Source organism: Crocodylus siamensis, chromosome 7 (assembly GCF_052110815.1).
Source record: "Crocodylus siamensis isolate JL-2025a chromosome 7, ASM5211081v1, whole genome shotgun sequence".
Lineage (NCBI taxonomy): Eukaryota > Metazoa > Chordata > Crocodylia > Crocodylidae > Crocodylus > Crocodylus siamensis.
In genome coordinates, this window is record NC_143401.1 from 53,243,369 (window position 1) to 53,259,323 (window position 15,955).

Sequence of the window (15,955 nt, forward strand, 5' to 3'; positions counted from 1 at the left end):
CTTGAATGGCTGATACTCTTTCAGCCGAAATAAAGTCCCTTTGCATAAGAGGGAGTTATGATAACCACGTACACAATAATCTCTGGTTTTTGTACAGTAACTACATCTTCCTTTTTTTAAAAATGTTATAGTTAGGCAGATATAAACAGTTCCTTTCAAACTTGTTAAAGAAGAAGCAAGAAGATTTAATTCATTTTCATTAGTACTTTTTCCTACAAAATGTTCCAGTCATATCATTAACCATTTTGCTTATATCTGGATACTCATGGTTGGACACCACCTGACTGATTCAGCCCTGCAAGAGTGCAATTTGATCCAATCCAAACATACGGAGCTGCTCCAGTAAATGAGAGAATCAGCCTATCGGGCAGGTGTCCTGCCCTTTTCCTATGACTACAGCTTGTGTTCAGTTGCAGGCCTAAGGTGATTCAAGGACCCTCAGCAAGAGAGGTAGTAAAAACATCTTTTTAAAGAAGGACAAAATATTCGCAAACCCTGCTGCAAGAATTATCTTGTTTTTTCCACCAGATCTGTTCAACAGAGCAGAGCTGAGGGTATTAGGCACCATGGCTCAAGTCTCCTCCAGCCACACCTTTTGCCACTGAGCATGCAGAACCTTGATATAGCCCCATGGAAAAAAGCCAGAGGGTGGAGATCTTGCTAGGGTAAAATTCAAGTAGGGTGGATCTCAATTCAGATTGTCTGCTCTCCCTATACATCTGACAGTTTTACTGATACTACAGAGGAAGAGTATAAGATTAGAACTTCTGTTATGCAGATCTTGAAAGAAAGAGAGAAACAACCAGAATATTGATATTTTTCTTAGTACTTTTCTTTTCAATATAAGAAGTTGAGTCCCACAATTATTCATGGGATTTAAGTCCCATAATCATTTCCACCATTATTACCAATATTTTTTCTCAAAATTGAATTCTCATAAAGAGAAGGAAATTCATTGTCTTGAGGCTTCAGTAACTCTTTGCCAATCATGGAGGATAATCATCAATTAATTTTTATAGTGAAGGATCCACCAGATGTGCCCTCAGCCCTTCTCCAGGCAGATGCATATTTTCCATAGTCTAATATGCGTTAGTGTGCCTCAAGGGTAGAAGGTAGGTTGTTTTCAAACATGTCAGTGTTGCTATAAAGCAGGGGTTTTCAGCCTTTTTGCATCAGTGTACCACCATCAGCTGGATGCGGAGCAGTGTAGCCCTGGCAGACAGACACGGAGCCGGGGTGGTGCACAGCCAGATGCGGAGTGGCAGCAGCCACCATGTGTGATCTTCCCCCATGTCCAACTGGACAGGCAGTGCTCCCCACTCCATCCCCTCCCACCCACCCACGTGTACTCCCTAGGGCCTTCTCAAGTACCCCCTATAAAGCAAGTGCATAAGCTGTAAGGATAATGGAACATATACCAGTACGTACCTTCCCCAGACCCTGTATTTTTTTCCTAAGAAATAGGTTTAAAATTGTAATGTTCTTTTTGGATATGATGCATGTAAATTTTGCAGGAACTTCTGCTACAAATTAACATTTTTGTGAAGGCTATTTTTCTGCATTTAGAAGAATTTTAATATGTAAGTACATTGATTATGAACTGTACTGCAGTTTGAATACTGTTTGATACCTCTGAGTCTGTTGGTTCATATTTTTGCAAATATTCCTATGAATAATGTATGGTAGAACTAACTCCAGAATGGTTAATTGAGAGTAAAGTGTTGGAAATTGCAAAGTGACCATGTAAAAGCTCTACAAGTCACCTAAATTTTAAAGTGGGAGTTAAAGGATAGTCCAGGCTTTGCATGGACTCTCTGTACTAAACCTGAGTTGGGTTTTTGACATAAGTAGAACTATGCTTCATCCAGGGTTATTCTGATTTTGAAAATGGCCTATGGGGTTTAATATACAATAATTGCTTAAGGATACTTGTTTTGTGGGTTTTTTTACCTAAGGCACAGTGAAATAAATATAAAACTTATACATTTAAATTTGGATATTAAATTGACTATTGTATAAACAGTGACCTCATATTTCTTAAGCTGAATCTATAAATCACTTTGCAGTCCGCTTACAGACAGATCATACTCAGCCCTACCTCTGCCCTGCTCTGTGCTGCACTGTGGAGATTGTCCTATGACCTGGCTTGGCCAGGACCCCATTCACAGTGAACGAGGCCCTGGCTGGGCTGGGTCGTGGGACAGTCAGAGCCCAGAAGTATGGCGTGGTGCTGGGGACTCAAAGGGCAGGGCATGTGGCCCCCTGATCTGTGCACAGGGCGAGAGCAGGCTGTAGCTGCAGACTGGGCTCTGCTCTTTGCCTCCATGCCTCACCGCTGCTCCTTTGAAAGTGGTGCTGCCCAGCCCACCCAGCGGTGGGATGCACATGGCAGCATCCGCCACTTTTGAAGCAGGGGGAGCAAAAAGGCAAGGAGCCCTCCAGCCCAGTGGTGCAGCCAAAGCTGCTCCCACTCTGGCCCCTGGCTCTGGGTCCCACCAGGTAGTGCACGGCCAAGGCCAGGGCAGGGAAGCAGCTGGGCCCAGTGCTGCCGGAGCCAGGAGGCAGGCAGCCAGTACTGGTACATTTGGGGCTGCTGGGGCTGGGAGGCATCTGGGGCCGGTGCAGCCAGGGCTGGAGGCTGGTGCAGTCAGGGCTGGGAGGCAGCCAGAACTGGGGCCCACTGGGCTTGCAGGCCACTGGGGCTGTAGGCATTGCAACCGGGGCCAGGAGGCAGCCAGGGCTGGGAGGTAGCTGAAGCTGGCGTGGCACAAGGCAATGCCACTTGTCTCTCGTGGTCCTTTCTCCTCCCACCACAGACTTTCCCATGGGGGAGTCGTGTGCATGCGTGCATGCTCAGCCCCCTCCTCCCCACAAAATTTTTTTTCCTCCACCTATGGTGCATTCAGAATGTCTAATGTCATATCTGACGCAACATCTTCTGTAGAAACACATAAAAGTTCATTGCTAGAAACTTTAAATAAGTGGAACCTTTCAAACTGCTCTTGTAACAACTTGACATCATTGTAATCTTGTTTTAGTCATGTCCTTTGTATTTCATTATTATTGAAAGATGTTGTTGTATTTATCCCAAACATTTGATTTACTATCTCATTTAGGTGACCTTTTTCATAGATTCATAGATGTTAGGGTCAGAAGGGACCTCAGTAAATCATTGAGTCTGACCCCCTGGCCCGGGTAGGAAAGAGCGCTGGGGTCAGACAACCCAAGCTAGATGCTTGTCCAGTCTCCTTTTGGAGACCTCCAAGGTAGGGGACAGCAGCATCTCCTTTGGAAACCTATTCCAGATTCTGGCAAACTTTACTGTGAAGAAGTTCTTTCTAATGTCCAACTGAAATTTGCTCTTCATCTATTTGTGGCCATTGTTCCTAGTTACTCCAGGGGGTGCCCTAGTAAACAGAGCATCTCTTATTCCCTGCTTCCCTCCCCTGCTGAATTTATAGGCAGCCACAAGATCACCTCTCAGCCTTCTCTTGTGAAGGCTGAGGAGATCTAGGTCCCTCAGTCTTTCCTCGTAGGGCCTTGCCTACAGGCCTCTGACCATACAAGTGGCCTCCTCTGAACCCTGTCAAAATTCTCCGCATCTCTCCTGAAGTACCACACCCAAAACTGGACACAGTGCTCCAACTCCATTCTGACCAGTGCTGCATAGAGGGGAAGTATTACCTCCCTAGTTTCATAGTTGGCGGGGTCAAAAGGGACCTGAGCAGATCATCAAGTCCAACCCCTTGCCATGGCAGGAAAGAGTACTGGGGTCAAACAACCCCAGCAAGGTGTCTATCTAGCCTCCTTTTGAAGACCCCCACGGTAGGAGCAAGCGCCACTTCCCTTGGAAGTTGGCTCGAGATCCTAGCCACCCTGGCAGTGAAATAGTGCTTCCTGATGTCTAGCCTGAACATACTCTCAGTCAACTTGTGGCCATTATTCCTTGTTACTCCTGGTAGTGCTTGGGGGAACAGGGACTCTCCCACTGCCTGCTGGTTTCCCTTGGCCAGTTTATAGACGGCCACCAAATCCCGCCTCAGCCTTCTCTTGTGGAGGCTGAACAGGTTCAGGTCCCATAGCCTCTCCTCATAGGGCCTGCCCTGCTGCCCCCTGATCATGCAAGTGGCCCTCCTCTGGACCTTCTCAATGCTGTCCACATCCCTCTTGAAGTGCGGCGCCCAGAACTGGGTGCAGTACTCCAGCTGCGGCCTGACCAGTGCCGCATAGAGGGGGAGGATCACCTCCTTGGACCTGCTCGTGATGCATCTGTGGATGCATGCCAAGGTGCAGTTAGGCTTACTGACCGTGTTCTCAAACTGGTGGCCCAGGTTCATCATGGAGTCTATAATGACTTCAAGATCCTTTTCTGCCTCTGCACTGATGAGAAGGGAATTCCCCAGCCTGTAGGTATGCTGCTGGTTCTTCCTCCCCAGGTGCAGTACCCTGCACTTGTCAGTATTGAATCCTATCTTATTCTCATCTGCCCACCCCTGTAACCTGTCCAGATCCAATTGCAGCCTGTCCTTCCCTTATAGCACGCCCACTTCTCCCCATATCTGTAAATTTGAACAAGGTGCTTTTCACCCCTTCGTCCAAGTCACTGATGAAGATGTTGAACAGTGCGAGCCCGAGGAGTGAGCCCTGCGGAACCCCACTGCCCACATCCCTCCAGGTCGAAAATGACACGTCCACCACCACTCTCTAGGTGCAGTCCTCCAGCCAATTGGCGATCCATCTAACTGTGTAGGTATTGACACCATAGTTGCCTAATTTCTTAATGAGAACAGGGTGAGAGACACTGTCGAAGGCCTTCTGAAAGTCCAGGAAGACTATGTCCACTGCGACACCAGCATCCAAGGATTTTGTGACCTGGTCATAGAAAGCCACCAGGTTGGTTTGACAGGACCTGCCTCTAATGAACCCATGTTGGTTGCCTGTAAGCATACGCTCCCCTGCTTGCCCCTCGTGGATATGCGCACCTGGATAATTTTCTCAAAAAGCTTGCCCAGGATTGAGGTAAAACTAACTGGCCTATAGTTTCCCGGGTCCTCCTCCTTCCCGTGTTTGAAGATGGGAACCACGTTGGCCCTCTTCCAGTCCTCTGGCACCACGCCAGAGCACCACGAGTGCTCATAAAGCCGTGCCAGGGGTCCTGCAATGACCTCAGCTAATTCCCTCAGTACTCTAGGGTGGAAATCATCTGAACCAGCTGACTTGAGTACATCCAGTCCCTCCAAAAGTTCCCTAATTAGTTCCTAACTAACCCTTGGCCTAGGTGTGTCTCCCCTGGGGCCTGAGGCAGGCCCAGCAGGGGGGTGACTGTTCCAGTCCCTGCTTAGGAAAATGGAGGCAAAGAAATTGTTAAATATGTTGGCTTTGTCATCTGGTGTGATGACCAAGTTTCCTAATGTTTCCTGCAGGGGCCCCACATTACCCAGAACCTTCTTTTTTACCTGCTATGTATTTAAAAAAGGACTTCTTATTGTCTTTAATCCGGGAAGCTAGTCCCAGTTCCATCTCTGCCTTGGCCTTCCTGACTGCCCCCCTACATCCCCGAGCAACTGCAGTATAGTCATCTCTGGTGATGGTCCCTCCTTTCCATTGGGTGTACGCTGTCCTTTTAGCTAGGAGACATTCCTGGATGCTTTTGTTGAGCCATGGGAGCTTGTGTGCCGTCCTGCTCCCTTTGATCCGTGTTGGGATTACCTCCCTTTGGGCTTGGAGGATTGTCTCCTTAAGGAACGACCACTCTCCTTGGACACCTGGCTCCCCTCCCTTCTGGGACCTCAGTGCTTCCCCGACTATTCTCCTTAGCTCATTGAAGTTTGCCCTCCTGAAATCTAGGGCTGCTGCCTTGCTGCAGGCCTTTGCCACCTTGCGCTGGATGGTGAATTCCAGCAGGCGATGATCGCTGTCGCCCAGGTGGTTGAGCACCTGCAGCCCCCTCACCAGGTTGTCTCCCATGGCCAGCACCAGGTCCAACAAGGCATCTCCCCTGGTGGGGCTGTGCACTGCCTGGGTTAGATGGAGGTCCTGCATTCTGGCTAAGAACCTACATGAGCGGTCAGATCTGGCTGACTGTTCTTCCCAGCAGATGTCCAGGAAGTTCAGGTCCCCCATGACAACCACATCCTTTGACTTCACTACCTCCGTGAGCTGACCTAAGAATTCCTGGTCGAGCTCTTCCCCTTGGTTGGGAGGTCTGTAGTAGACCCCCACTGTTAAGTCTCTCTCTCCTTGACAGCCTTGTACTCTAACCCAAAGCACTTCAGAGTGCCCTTCCTCTGATTCTCTTTTAATTGACGAGGATGTGTATTCCTCCTTAATGTAGAGTGCCACGTCCCCACCTTTCCTTCCTATCCTGTCCCTCCTGTACAGCCTATAGCCCTTGACATTCACTGCCCAGTCATGCGTTGAGTCCCAGCATGTTTCAGTGATCCCCACTATGTCCGGGTTGGTGTCAGCTAGCAGGAGGGTGAGTTCCTCCTACTTGTTTCCCATACTACGAGCATTTATGTAGAGGCATTTGAGGCCTCCTATGGATGTGTGCGCTGGCCCCCTACTTTCAGCATTACTCTGGCCCCTGTCGCTTACCTGTGTATATGTTTCACTCGTCAGTCAGGGCTGGGCTGTACTTGTGGGTGTTGCTTGGTCTGGCAGTCCGATGATTCCTCCACCCTTGTCTTCCCCTTCCCCCAGCAAGCCTAGTTTAAAGCCCGGCGGAGGAGGTCCGCTAACCTAGAAGAAAACACACGCTTACCTTTAGGGGAAAGGTGGAGCCCATCCCATCCGAGCATGTCTCTTGTCGTGATGTGCCAGTCATGGTTGAGGAAGCCAAAGCCTGCCTCAAGACACCATTCCCAAAGCCACCAGTTGGTCTCCGCAATGCACGTTGCATGCCATCTTCCACATCCACTCACTGGTAGGATAGAAGAGAAAACCACCTGTGCGCCCATCTCCTTCAGCACGCACCCCAGAGCATGGTAGTCCTCCATCAGGCAATCAGGGCTTCTCCTGGCTGCATCGTTAGTACCCACATGGACTAGGACCATAGGGTAGTAATCGGTGGGGTGGATCACGGTTTGGATCATCCCCGTCACGTCCTGAATCTTCGCTCCAGGTAGGCAGTAGACCTCGTGTGCCGAGGGGTCCTGGCGACAGATGGGGCCCTCTGTACCTCTCAGGATGGAGTCTCCTATGACAATCACGCGACGCTTTCTCCTCCTGGCCTGCTTATCTCCTTCGGCTTGCTCTGGATGTGGAGAGCGTGGAGTTGCCTCCTCCCCGTTTTCCTCCTCTCCTTCCTTCTCCTCAAGAGCTGCCAAGGCCTCGTACCTGTTCTCCAGCCGGACTGGAGGAACTGGTACTGCTGTGTTACAAGCAGCCCTGGTTTTGGAGGTGACCGTCTGCCACTCAGCAGTGGAGGGCACTTCCTGAGGTGCTTCTTCCTTGGGGGCATAACCCTGCAGGGAAAGAAAATAGCTTTCAATTTCTTCCTCTGCCTCCCTGATTCCCCTCAGCCTGCTAACCTCCTCCTGGAGCTCCCTCACCTGTGCCTCCAGGGCCCTAAGGCGGGTGCCTGCAGGACAGGTGTGGGGGTCCCCAATCCCTGCCCCCCCAGGCCTTGCTGGGCAACTCCCGCAGGCCAGGAGGTGGGGGGATGCCAGCCCTTCCATGGGCTCGTCTGGGTGGAGGCCTCAGACAAGCCCCAGGAAGGCTGTGCCCCCCCAGGCAGGGGCCCTGGCAACACTCTGTGTCGAAACCGTCTTAGGAGTTACTGCCTGTTTTCTGGCTGAGTGTGGTGCCTTCACCCCACGCTAGCAGGAGTCTCTCTCCTGGCCCTTCCTGCTCACCCGCCAGGGCGAACACTGATGTAAACGCCGGCACGCTCTTACAGAACGCACCTGTTTGCGCTCTCTGTTCACGCGGCTCGGGAGCATGGCTCCCTACTGGCTCAGTTAAGAGGGATCCGGGGGGCTTCCCCTCCGGATCCAGCTCAGCTGTGTCGGTCCCTCTGCCCCACTTACCTTAGGGGGTTCAGCTGCTGCTGTCCCCTCTGCTGCTGCGTTCTCCTCTGCTGTTGCTGCTGGGTTCGCCTCTGCTCCAGATCTGGAATTCCAAGCGTGTCCTGCAGAGGCCCCATGTTACCTGGAACCTTCTTTTTACCCACTATGCATTTAAAAAAGGATTTCTTGTTATCCTTGATCTGGGTTCCTAGTCCCAGTTCCATCTCTGCCTTGGCCTTCCTAACAGCCCCCCTACAATCCCGAGCAATGGCGGTATAGTCCTCCCTGGTGATGGCCCCTCCCTTCCATTGGGTGTACACCTTTTTAGCTTTGAGATGTTCCTGGATACTTTTGGTGAGCTGTGGGGGCTTTTGAGCACTCTTGCCCCCTTTGATCCATGTTGGCATTGCCACCCTTTGGGCTTGGAGGATTGTCTTCTTCAGAAGCAACCACTCTTCTTGGACTCCCAACTCCTCTCCCCTCTGGGACCTCAGTGCCTCCTCATCTAGTCTTCTTAGCTCAATGAAATCCACCCTCCTGAAGTCTGGGGCTGCCGTCTTGCTGCAGGCCTTTGCCATCCAGCGCTGGATGGTGAATTGCAGTAGGCGATGATCGCTATTGCCCAGGTGGTTGAGCACCCGCAGTCCCCTCACCAGGTCATCATTTGTAGCCAGGACCAGGTCCAACAAGGCATTTCCCCTGGTGGGACTGTGCACCTCCTGGGTTAGATGGAGGTCCTGTAACACAGCTACGAACCTACCTAAGCAGTCTGGCTGACTGCTCTTCCCAACAAGTGTCCGGATAGTTTAGGTCACCCATGATGACTACATCCTTTGACTTAACTGCCTCTGAGAGCTGACCTGAGAATTCCCAGTCTAGCTCTTCTCCCTGGTTAGGTGGTCTGTAGTAGACCCCCGCCATTAAGTCCCTTTCTCCCCGATCCCCTTGTATTCTGACCCAGAGCACTTCAGTGTGCTCCTCCTCTGACCCAGTGCTGCTCGTTGAGGATATGAATTACTCTTTGACATAGAGCACCACACCCCTACCTTTCCTCCCAGTTCTATCCTGCCTGTACAGCCTATAGCCGTTAATGTTCACCGCCCAGTCGTGCGTTGGATACCACCACGTTTCGGTGAGCCCCACTATGTCTGGGTTTGTGCTAACTAGCAGGAGGGAAAATTCCTCCTGCTTGTTCCCCATACTACGAGGATTAGTGTATAGGCATTTAAGACCTCCTGAAGGTGTATGCACCACCCCCTAATCCCAGAACTATCCAGGTCTCTTACCTGGGCATTTCTTGTGCTCGTCATCAGTGTTGACTGGGCTGTTCTTGTGGTCTACGCTTGGTTTGGTGTTCTGAGGCTCCCTCTGACTTCATCCTCTCCTTCCTCCAACGAGCCTAGTTTAAAGCCTGCTAGAGGAGAACAGCAAACCTGAAAGAGAACACACACTTACCTTTGGGGGAGAGGTGAAGCCCATCCCACCCAAGCTTGTCTCTCGTCTTGAAGTATGGGTCGTGGTCCAAGAAGCTGAAGCCTGCCTCAAGACACCATTCCCAAAAGCACAAGTTGACTTCTCTGATGCAGGTCTCATGGTGTCGTCCACATCCACTCACTAGAAGGACAGATGAGAAAACCACCTGTGCCCCTGTCTCCTTCAGTTTGCCCCCCAGAGCATTGTAGTCCTTCATCAGATGATCTGGGCTTCTCCTGGCCACATCATTAGTGCCCACATGAATTAGTACTATGGGGTAGTAATCAGTGGGCTGGATAATGGCCAGGATTATCTCCGTCACATCCTGAATCCTCGCTCCAGGTAGACAGGAGACCTCACATGTCAGGGGATTCTGACAACAGATGGGACCCTCTGTACCTCTCAGGATGGAGTCGCCTATGAAGAGCACTCAGCACCTCTTCTTCTGGGTCAGCTTGCCTCCTTCAGTCTGTTCCGTGTGTGGAGCGGCCTCCTGTCCAGAAGTTTCCTCCTCTCCTTCCTCCTTCTCCTCCAGTGTCGCCAGGGTCTTATACCTATTCTCCAGCTGGACTGGGGGAACTGGTAGTGCCCCACCATGAGCAGCCCTGGCTCTGGAGGGAACCTTCTGCCATTCTACTGTGGAGGGCATCTCCCGGGGTGCTTCTCCCTTTGGTGCTTGGCCCTGTGGGGAAAGGAAATACCCATCAATTTCATCCTCCACTTCTCTGATCCCCCTCAGCCTGCTAACCTCCTCCTGGAGCTCCCTCACCCATGCCTCCAAGGCCCTAAGATGGGCACCTGCAGGACAGGTGTGGGGGCCCCTGTTCCCTGCCTGCCCCAGCCCCACTGGGCATCCCCCACAGGCCAGCAGGCAGGGTGACACCAGCTCCCCTGTGGGCCCTGCCTGGGAGGATGCCTCAGAGGAGCCCCAGGAAGGCAGCACCCTGGACCTGTTCGTCATGCATCTGCTAATGCATAATAACATGCAGTTAGCCTTGTTGATCACTTCGTCACATTGACGTCTCATGTTCATCTTGGAGTCAACTATGACTCCAAGATCCTTTTCCGCTGCTGTGCTGCTGAGAAGATCAGCCCCGAGCCTGTAAGTATGTTGGTGGTTCTTTTTGCCCAGGTGCAGCACTTTGCACTTGTCTTTGTTGAACTGCATCCTATTTCATTCTGCCCATTTTTCCAACCTGTCCAGATCCACCTGGTTCCATTCCCTACCCTCTGCTGTGTTAACTTTGCGCCATAATTTGGTGTCATCTGTGAACTTGGACAGGGTGCTCTCTACGCCCTCGTCCAAGTCACTGATGAAGACATTGAATAGCACTAGTCCAAGGGCTGAACCTTGTGGGACTCCATTACCCACATCTTTCCAGGTCCATATCAACCCTTTCACTACCACTCTCTGGGTGTGACTTCTGAGCCAATTTGCCACCCACCTGACCACGTAATCATCTACATCACAGCTTGTCAGTTTATTTACAAGAATGGAATACAATACCGTATCAACGGCCTTCTTAAAGTCTAGGTAGATGACATCTACCTCAACTCCTGTATCTAAGCATTTTGTGACCTGGTCATAAAAAGAAACAAGGTTAGTCAGGCAGGATCTACCTGCACTGAACCCATCCTGATTTCCTTTCAGCATTATTTCCCCTGATGGGCTCCCACAAATGTGAACCTTAATGATTTTTTCCAGAGTTTTCCCAAGGATAGAGGTGAAACTAACTGGCCTATAGTTTCCTGGTTCATCCCTCCTCCCCTTCTTGAAAATAGGGACTACATTGCCTTTTTCCGGTCCTCTGGGACCTGACCGGAGCACCGTGAATGCTTGAACAGCCATGCCAGCAGCTCTGCTATGACACTGGCCAATTCTTTCAGCACCCTTGGATGAAGTTCATCCAGGCCCACTGATTTGAACACATCCAGCCCCTCCAAGTGCACCTTCACCAAGTCTGTGCTAACAGTTGGTGGGCTGGTGTCCCTCCTGTGTCTATGATCCAAGATTTTCATTGTAGTTCACCTTCCATCAGTGTCTAGCTGATTCATTGCGTGTTATTTTTACTATGCAACCAGCAGTTTTGCAAACCTTGTTAACATTTTCTATTGTCTGGTTGGTTTCATGTTTACAAATGGGAGAATAGTTCTCTTGACCCTTAATCATTCTTTCACAAGCTCAGCATACGCTGTAGGAGAAAAATTCACTAAATCCTTCATCCAGTCAAGATATACCGGACTCCATCTTGTGTAACTGCATAGCTATCAGTGGAAGCATTTTTTCAAAAGCACATAAATGCTCCTGTCAGTTGCCTTCACGTTCAGCCCTGATGAAGCCCAACAGTTCATCCAGTAGTTAAACATACCTTGATAGGAGTATTCTTCCACAAATTCTTTAAGTAGTGGCAATCATTGGCAGATGCACTAATAGTTTTTTCACCATATTTCTTCCCACTTTGCAGTCATCATTTCTGAATGCAACAGCTATGCTACTGGAAAATTGGTGAATGACATAATAATATAATCCATTGCTTGAACTGGACAACAACACAATGAATTAATGTATCAAAGTATGACATATTGCTTTGAATGTTATCTTGTGTGCTCTGATAGCATGATTGTACAATTTTCCTTTCATTATGTTGGTGGCAGTGTTTTCTGAAAATAACACGCTTCCTGTCCAACAATCTTTAAGTTCTGAAATGGTTAAATGCTGATCAATTGCTGTTAGGTAAACTGTGATGAATGACATGGAAGCCTCCCAGTCAAATTTTTACTCCTTTAGTCTCTTTTGGCCTAACCCACACAAGTTCATTCACTTTGCAATACAATGTCCAATCAAACATTATGACTGTGTACTGTTGTCCCAGGTGTCCTGCAATTGTTTTACATTCCATAATGACAGTCCAAATAATGTCATACTCAGATGCTGGTGCAGGCAGTATGGGATAAAATCCAGCAATCAATGGTGGTGAAGTATCATCAGAAACAAACTGATTAAATGCTGTCCACCCTGGTACAGCAATGTTCTCCTGGCTGTTGGCTGATATTCTAGCCAGTATCTACAGTAGCTCTACTAACATCTGCTGAATTGCTCTACTGTTGAGCTTTTCATTCAAGTTACTTCCCATACTATGAATAGGTGGTTTCAGTGACTCATTATGGTTCATCATTATTGGAACGAATTTGTTAAATTCAGGTGGTACATCTTTCAAGGTTCTTTTCCTTTCTATTATGTTGGTGCTTTCTTCAATCTCAGCTGGTTTCTATGGTCCTTTTTGAAATGCTACAATTTGAATTATACGAAATGTATGTTTTCCATCCAATGTCTCTCTCTTCCAAGATGTCAGTGTAATCCAATGAAAGTAAACAAAATGACTGGGAACGAGATTCCATGGGATAACTCCATTTTCCTGAAATTCCTTTAAGTTTTTCTCAGCAGTGGTGATCTCAGTGCAATGAATTATGTCATATGCAAGGATCCTGGTTTTCTCTGTTTAAAAATCCCAAATTCTCTGATTAATTGTCTTGAATTCTCTGATTAAAAATCCATGTTTTTCCATGATTAGAATGAAATGCCACTATATATATAGGTATCAGTTGAACACAATGTTTGTGGTGCTGAGCAGCCCTGATATGCCAGTGCCCTGCCCCTGCCATTGTCCCTCACTCCCAAGCCACGGCCCCTTGGCCCTGCTGGTACCCTTCCCTCCTGACCCACAGTCCCCCACCCCCTGGCCTCAGCCCCCCAGCATGTGCAGAAGGGGTGGGGGGGGAGCATGAGCACAGGTGACATGTGGTGGGGCAGGGGGACAGTGGTGATGCTTGAGGGAGTTAGGAGGAGCATGTACCCCCCCAAATTTTTTCGTCCACACCAGGGCATAGGTCTGCAGTCAGGCTACACCAGGTCCAGGCAGAAGCAGCCTCCAGGGCCCAGTGGGTGGGATACAATGTAGGAAGGAACACTGTGCCATTGCTGCCAAAGTGAGGCACCCCCTGAATGCCCAGCAGCAGCGGGGGGCACAACTCCATGCTACTACTGCTGCCATGCCTCATTTTGGGAGCTGTGATGGTGTGGGGCTCCCTCCCACACTAGGTCTTGCCCTCTGGGTCATGGAGGTGGCTCCTGCCTAGAGCTGGTCTAGCCCAGCTGCAGACCCATGCCCTGTGCCCTGCTGTGAGTGCAAAAATCTGGGGGGGGCACAAGCTTCCCCATACATCACCTGTGCTCCCCCTGCCCCCACACATGGCCTGTGCCCCCTCCATAGATTTATCTGGAGGGAACTGCGGGAGCTACTTTCCACCATACTGCCTGGCTGCCACATGCATGTGTATGTGTGCACATCCATGTGGCACCCCGCCTCCTGTGCCCCGCAATCCCAAGCAGCAGGCTGGAACTCTGCCAGCCTGCAAGGGAAACCTGAGATTTCCTGGGTTTTTCTTCTTTAAAGAGGAATATCTGCATTTTTCCATAGCAAATAGAAAACCTGGATCCCTGGTCATATGGTATGCTGCATCCAGCAGTGTGTAGACTTTGTAACAGCTTCTTAGATCTAACTGAGTGATGTATCAACAAGCCTAACCCAACTTGTTTTGGAGTTAGCTTTTTGCCCCTGGATTGCAGGTAAACCAAATCCTGACATATATTCAGTACATCTCTGTCTAGATTCTTATCTTGCATATGACTTCCAACATCTGAGTCGTCATTGTCATCTTCCAAAATCAAATGGATCAATTTGTAAAGGTTATCAGGAACACGTTTTGGGCTTGCTCTTCATTCAAGTTGCTGTATCTCTTCATGCTGGCTGTAACTTCCAAATCTACTGTGATCATGAAAGCAGCATAGTATAAGTTTTGTGTGTTTGAAAACTTTTCTCTGAACTTTAGGCCAATGTCTTCTTTGTGATTGATATGCAAAGTCACATGTGAATGGGAATGAGAGACTTTTTACTTTGTTATTCCTCCCACCTGCATCCAGGATGGTAACATGCCTCAACAGATCTTTGACACCCATTTGGCACCACAATGCTTCTTTCTTCTCTACCAGCTTGTGTATTACATTGGCTAATTCAAACAACAACACTGGACTCAGACTCTTCTTAGAACATTTCTGACAGAATATGCACATCTTCCAGTGAACTGCTGGAATAGATGATCTGCTTGTTGTCCTAGTGTGTTTGTCACTTGATATTGTTGGTAGGGTTTCCCTTTCTCCTCTAATCTTGCACAATTTTTTTAATGGTCTCTTAGTATGTCCTTTGTGTGTGAAAGAACTGTAGCAAAAATAGTACCACTTAAGACTTTTGGAATGTTGCAGTGCAGAATCAACACAATGTGATAGTTTGTCAAGAATGCTGCCATAAGAAAGTGTAAAATTCAGCAACTATCCTATGTTGAACGAGTTGCCTTGTGTATTCACGCAAATCCAGCAGGTGTATTTTGGCTAATAATTGACTGCAAACCTACTTTGAGACAGATTATGCATCACTTGTAGATTCCAAGTCATATCTCCCATGCTTCACTGGACTCAGTGGGTGCATCCACACATGCAAGCACGTGCACTTGCAGCAGCTCAAATAGAAGCAGTACAAATTTGAGCTGGGGCTTTTTGCCTCAGCGCACGTGCTCAAACATGCACTTTGTTATGGAGCAAATTGTGCCACTTGAGGCAAAATAACCCTGCCTGGCTTCTCCCGGATCTGCAGCCAGGGGGAGCTAGAGCCTGGGGCCAGTACTTATGCTGTCCCCAGCAGTATAAAAACCTGTCCAGTCCTGGCCCCGGCAGTACAAAAACCTTCCCTGGCCAGCAGCTCAGGATTACTTGACCTCAAGACCTTCTGGGGCCCAGGCAATTGGTATCTGGGGACACTAGCCCCTTGTGTCAGCTAGACTGCTGAGGCAATATCCCAAATTCACTTTTTAAAATACTCCAAAATCCACATTCTTCTACAATTAGAACAAAAGAGAGAGAGAAAGGGGGACTGATCAGATGAGCAATGTTTTATTGTTAAATTTACAAAGTTAAAGAATTTTGGAAGCCTACCACTGTCTCTAGTGTCATAATAAAATAAATCCTAAATGCCTACATGTTTTGTTTACTTTGGGTTTCCTTATCACATGGTAGGTGTGTGATGGGAGGGATGTGGGGTTTGCAGGAGTGGGTGGAAAGGGGAGTGGGGGATGTGGGTGGGTGTGGAGGGATGTGGGGGGATGTGAGTCACTGTGTGGGTAGGTGTGGAGGGACTGTGGGTGTGGGGGCTGCTTAGGAGTGGTGGGTCCCCTGCATGAAGGCTGCATACCCCCAGCAGCTGGTGTGGCATGGTGGCGGTGGGAGCGTGGTGGTAGTGGTAAGCGGGGAGCTCCCGCAGATGCCACTGGCACTGTCAGCAGCAGGGGGAGGGGTGGTGAGCGGCGAGCACCCCCAGACACCACTGGCAGCGACAGCGGTGACCAGCAGTGATTGCTGATTG

General features: G+C 49.3%; 1 protein-coding gene across 5 annotated transcripts in view; it reads right to left on the bottom strand.

Moving 5' to 3' along the window:
* LOC149859797 (uncharacterized) overlaps positions 1–15,955 on the bottom strand; it is a 38,771-nt gene that overhangs the window by 21,684 nt on the left and 1,132 nt on the right. Inside the window, exons 1-2 of one of the 5 annotated variants that reach the window (XM_090057973.1) lie at positions 9,882–15,562; positions 1,591–9,623 (exon numbers count right to left, since the gene is read on the bottom strand). In XM_090057973.1, the coding sequence (XP_089914099.1) occupies positions 6,708–7,679 (972 nt within the window). In that variant the 5' untranslated portion in view covers positions 7,680–9,623; positions 9,882–15,562 and the 3' untranslated portion in view covers positions 1,591–6,707. Of the gene's footprint in view, positions 1–1,590; positions 15,563–15,955 lie in introns of those variants that run through there. The other 4 variants (XM_090057974.1, XM_090057972.1, XM_090057975.1 and 1 more) reach the window with 4 other exon arrangements.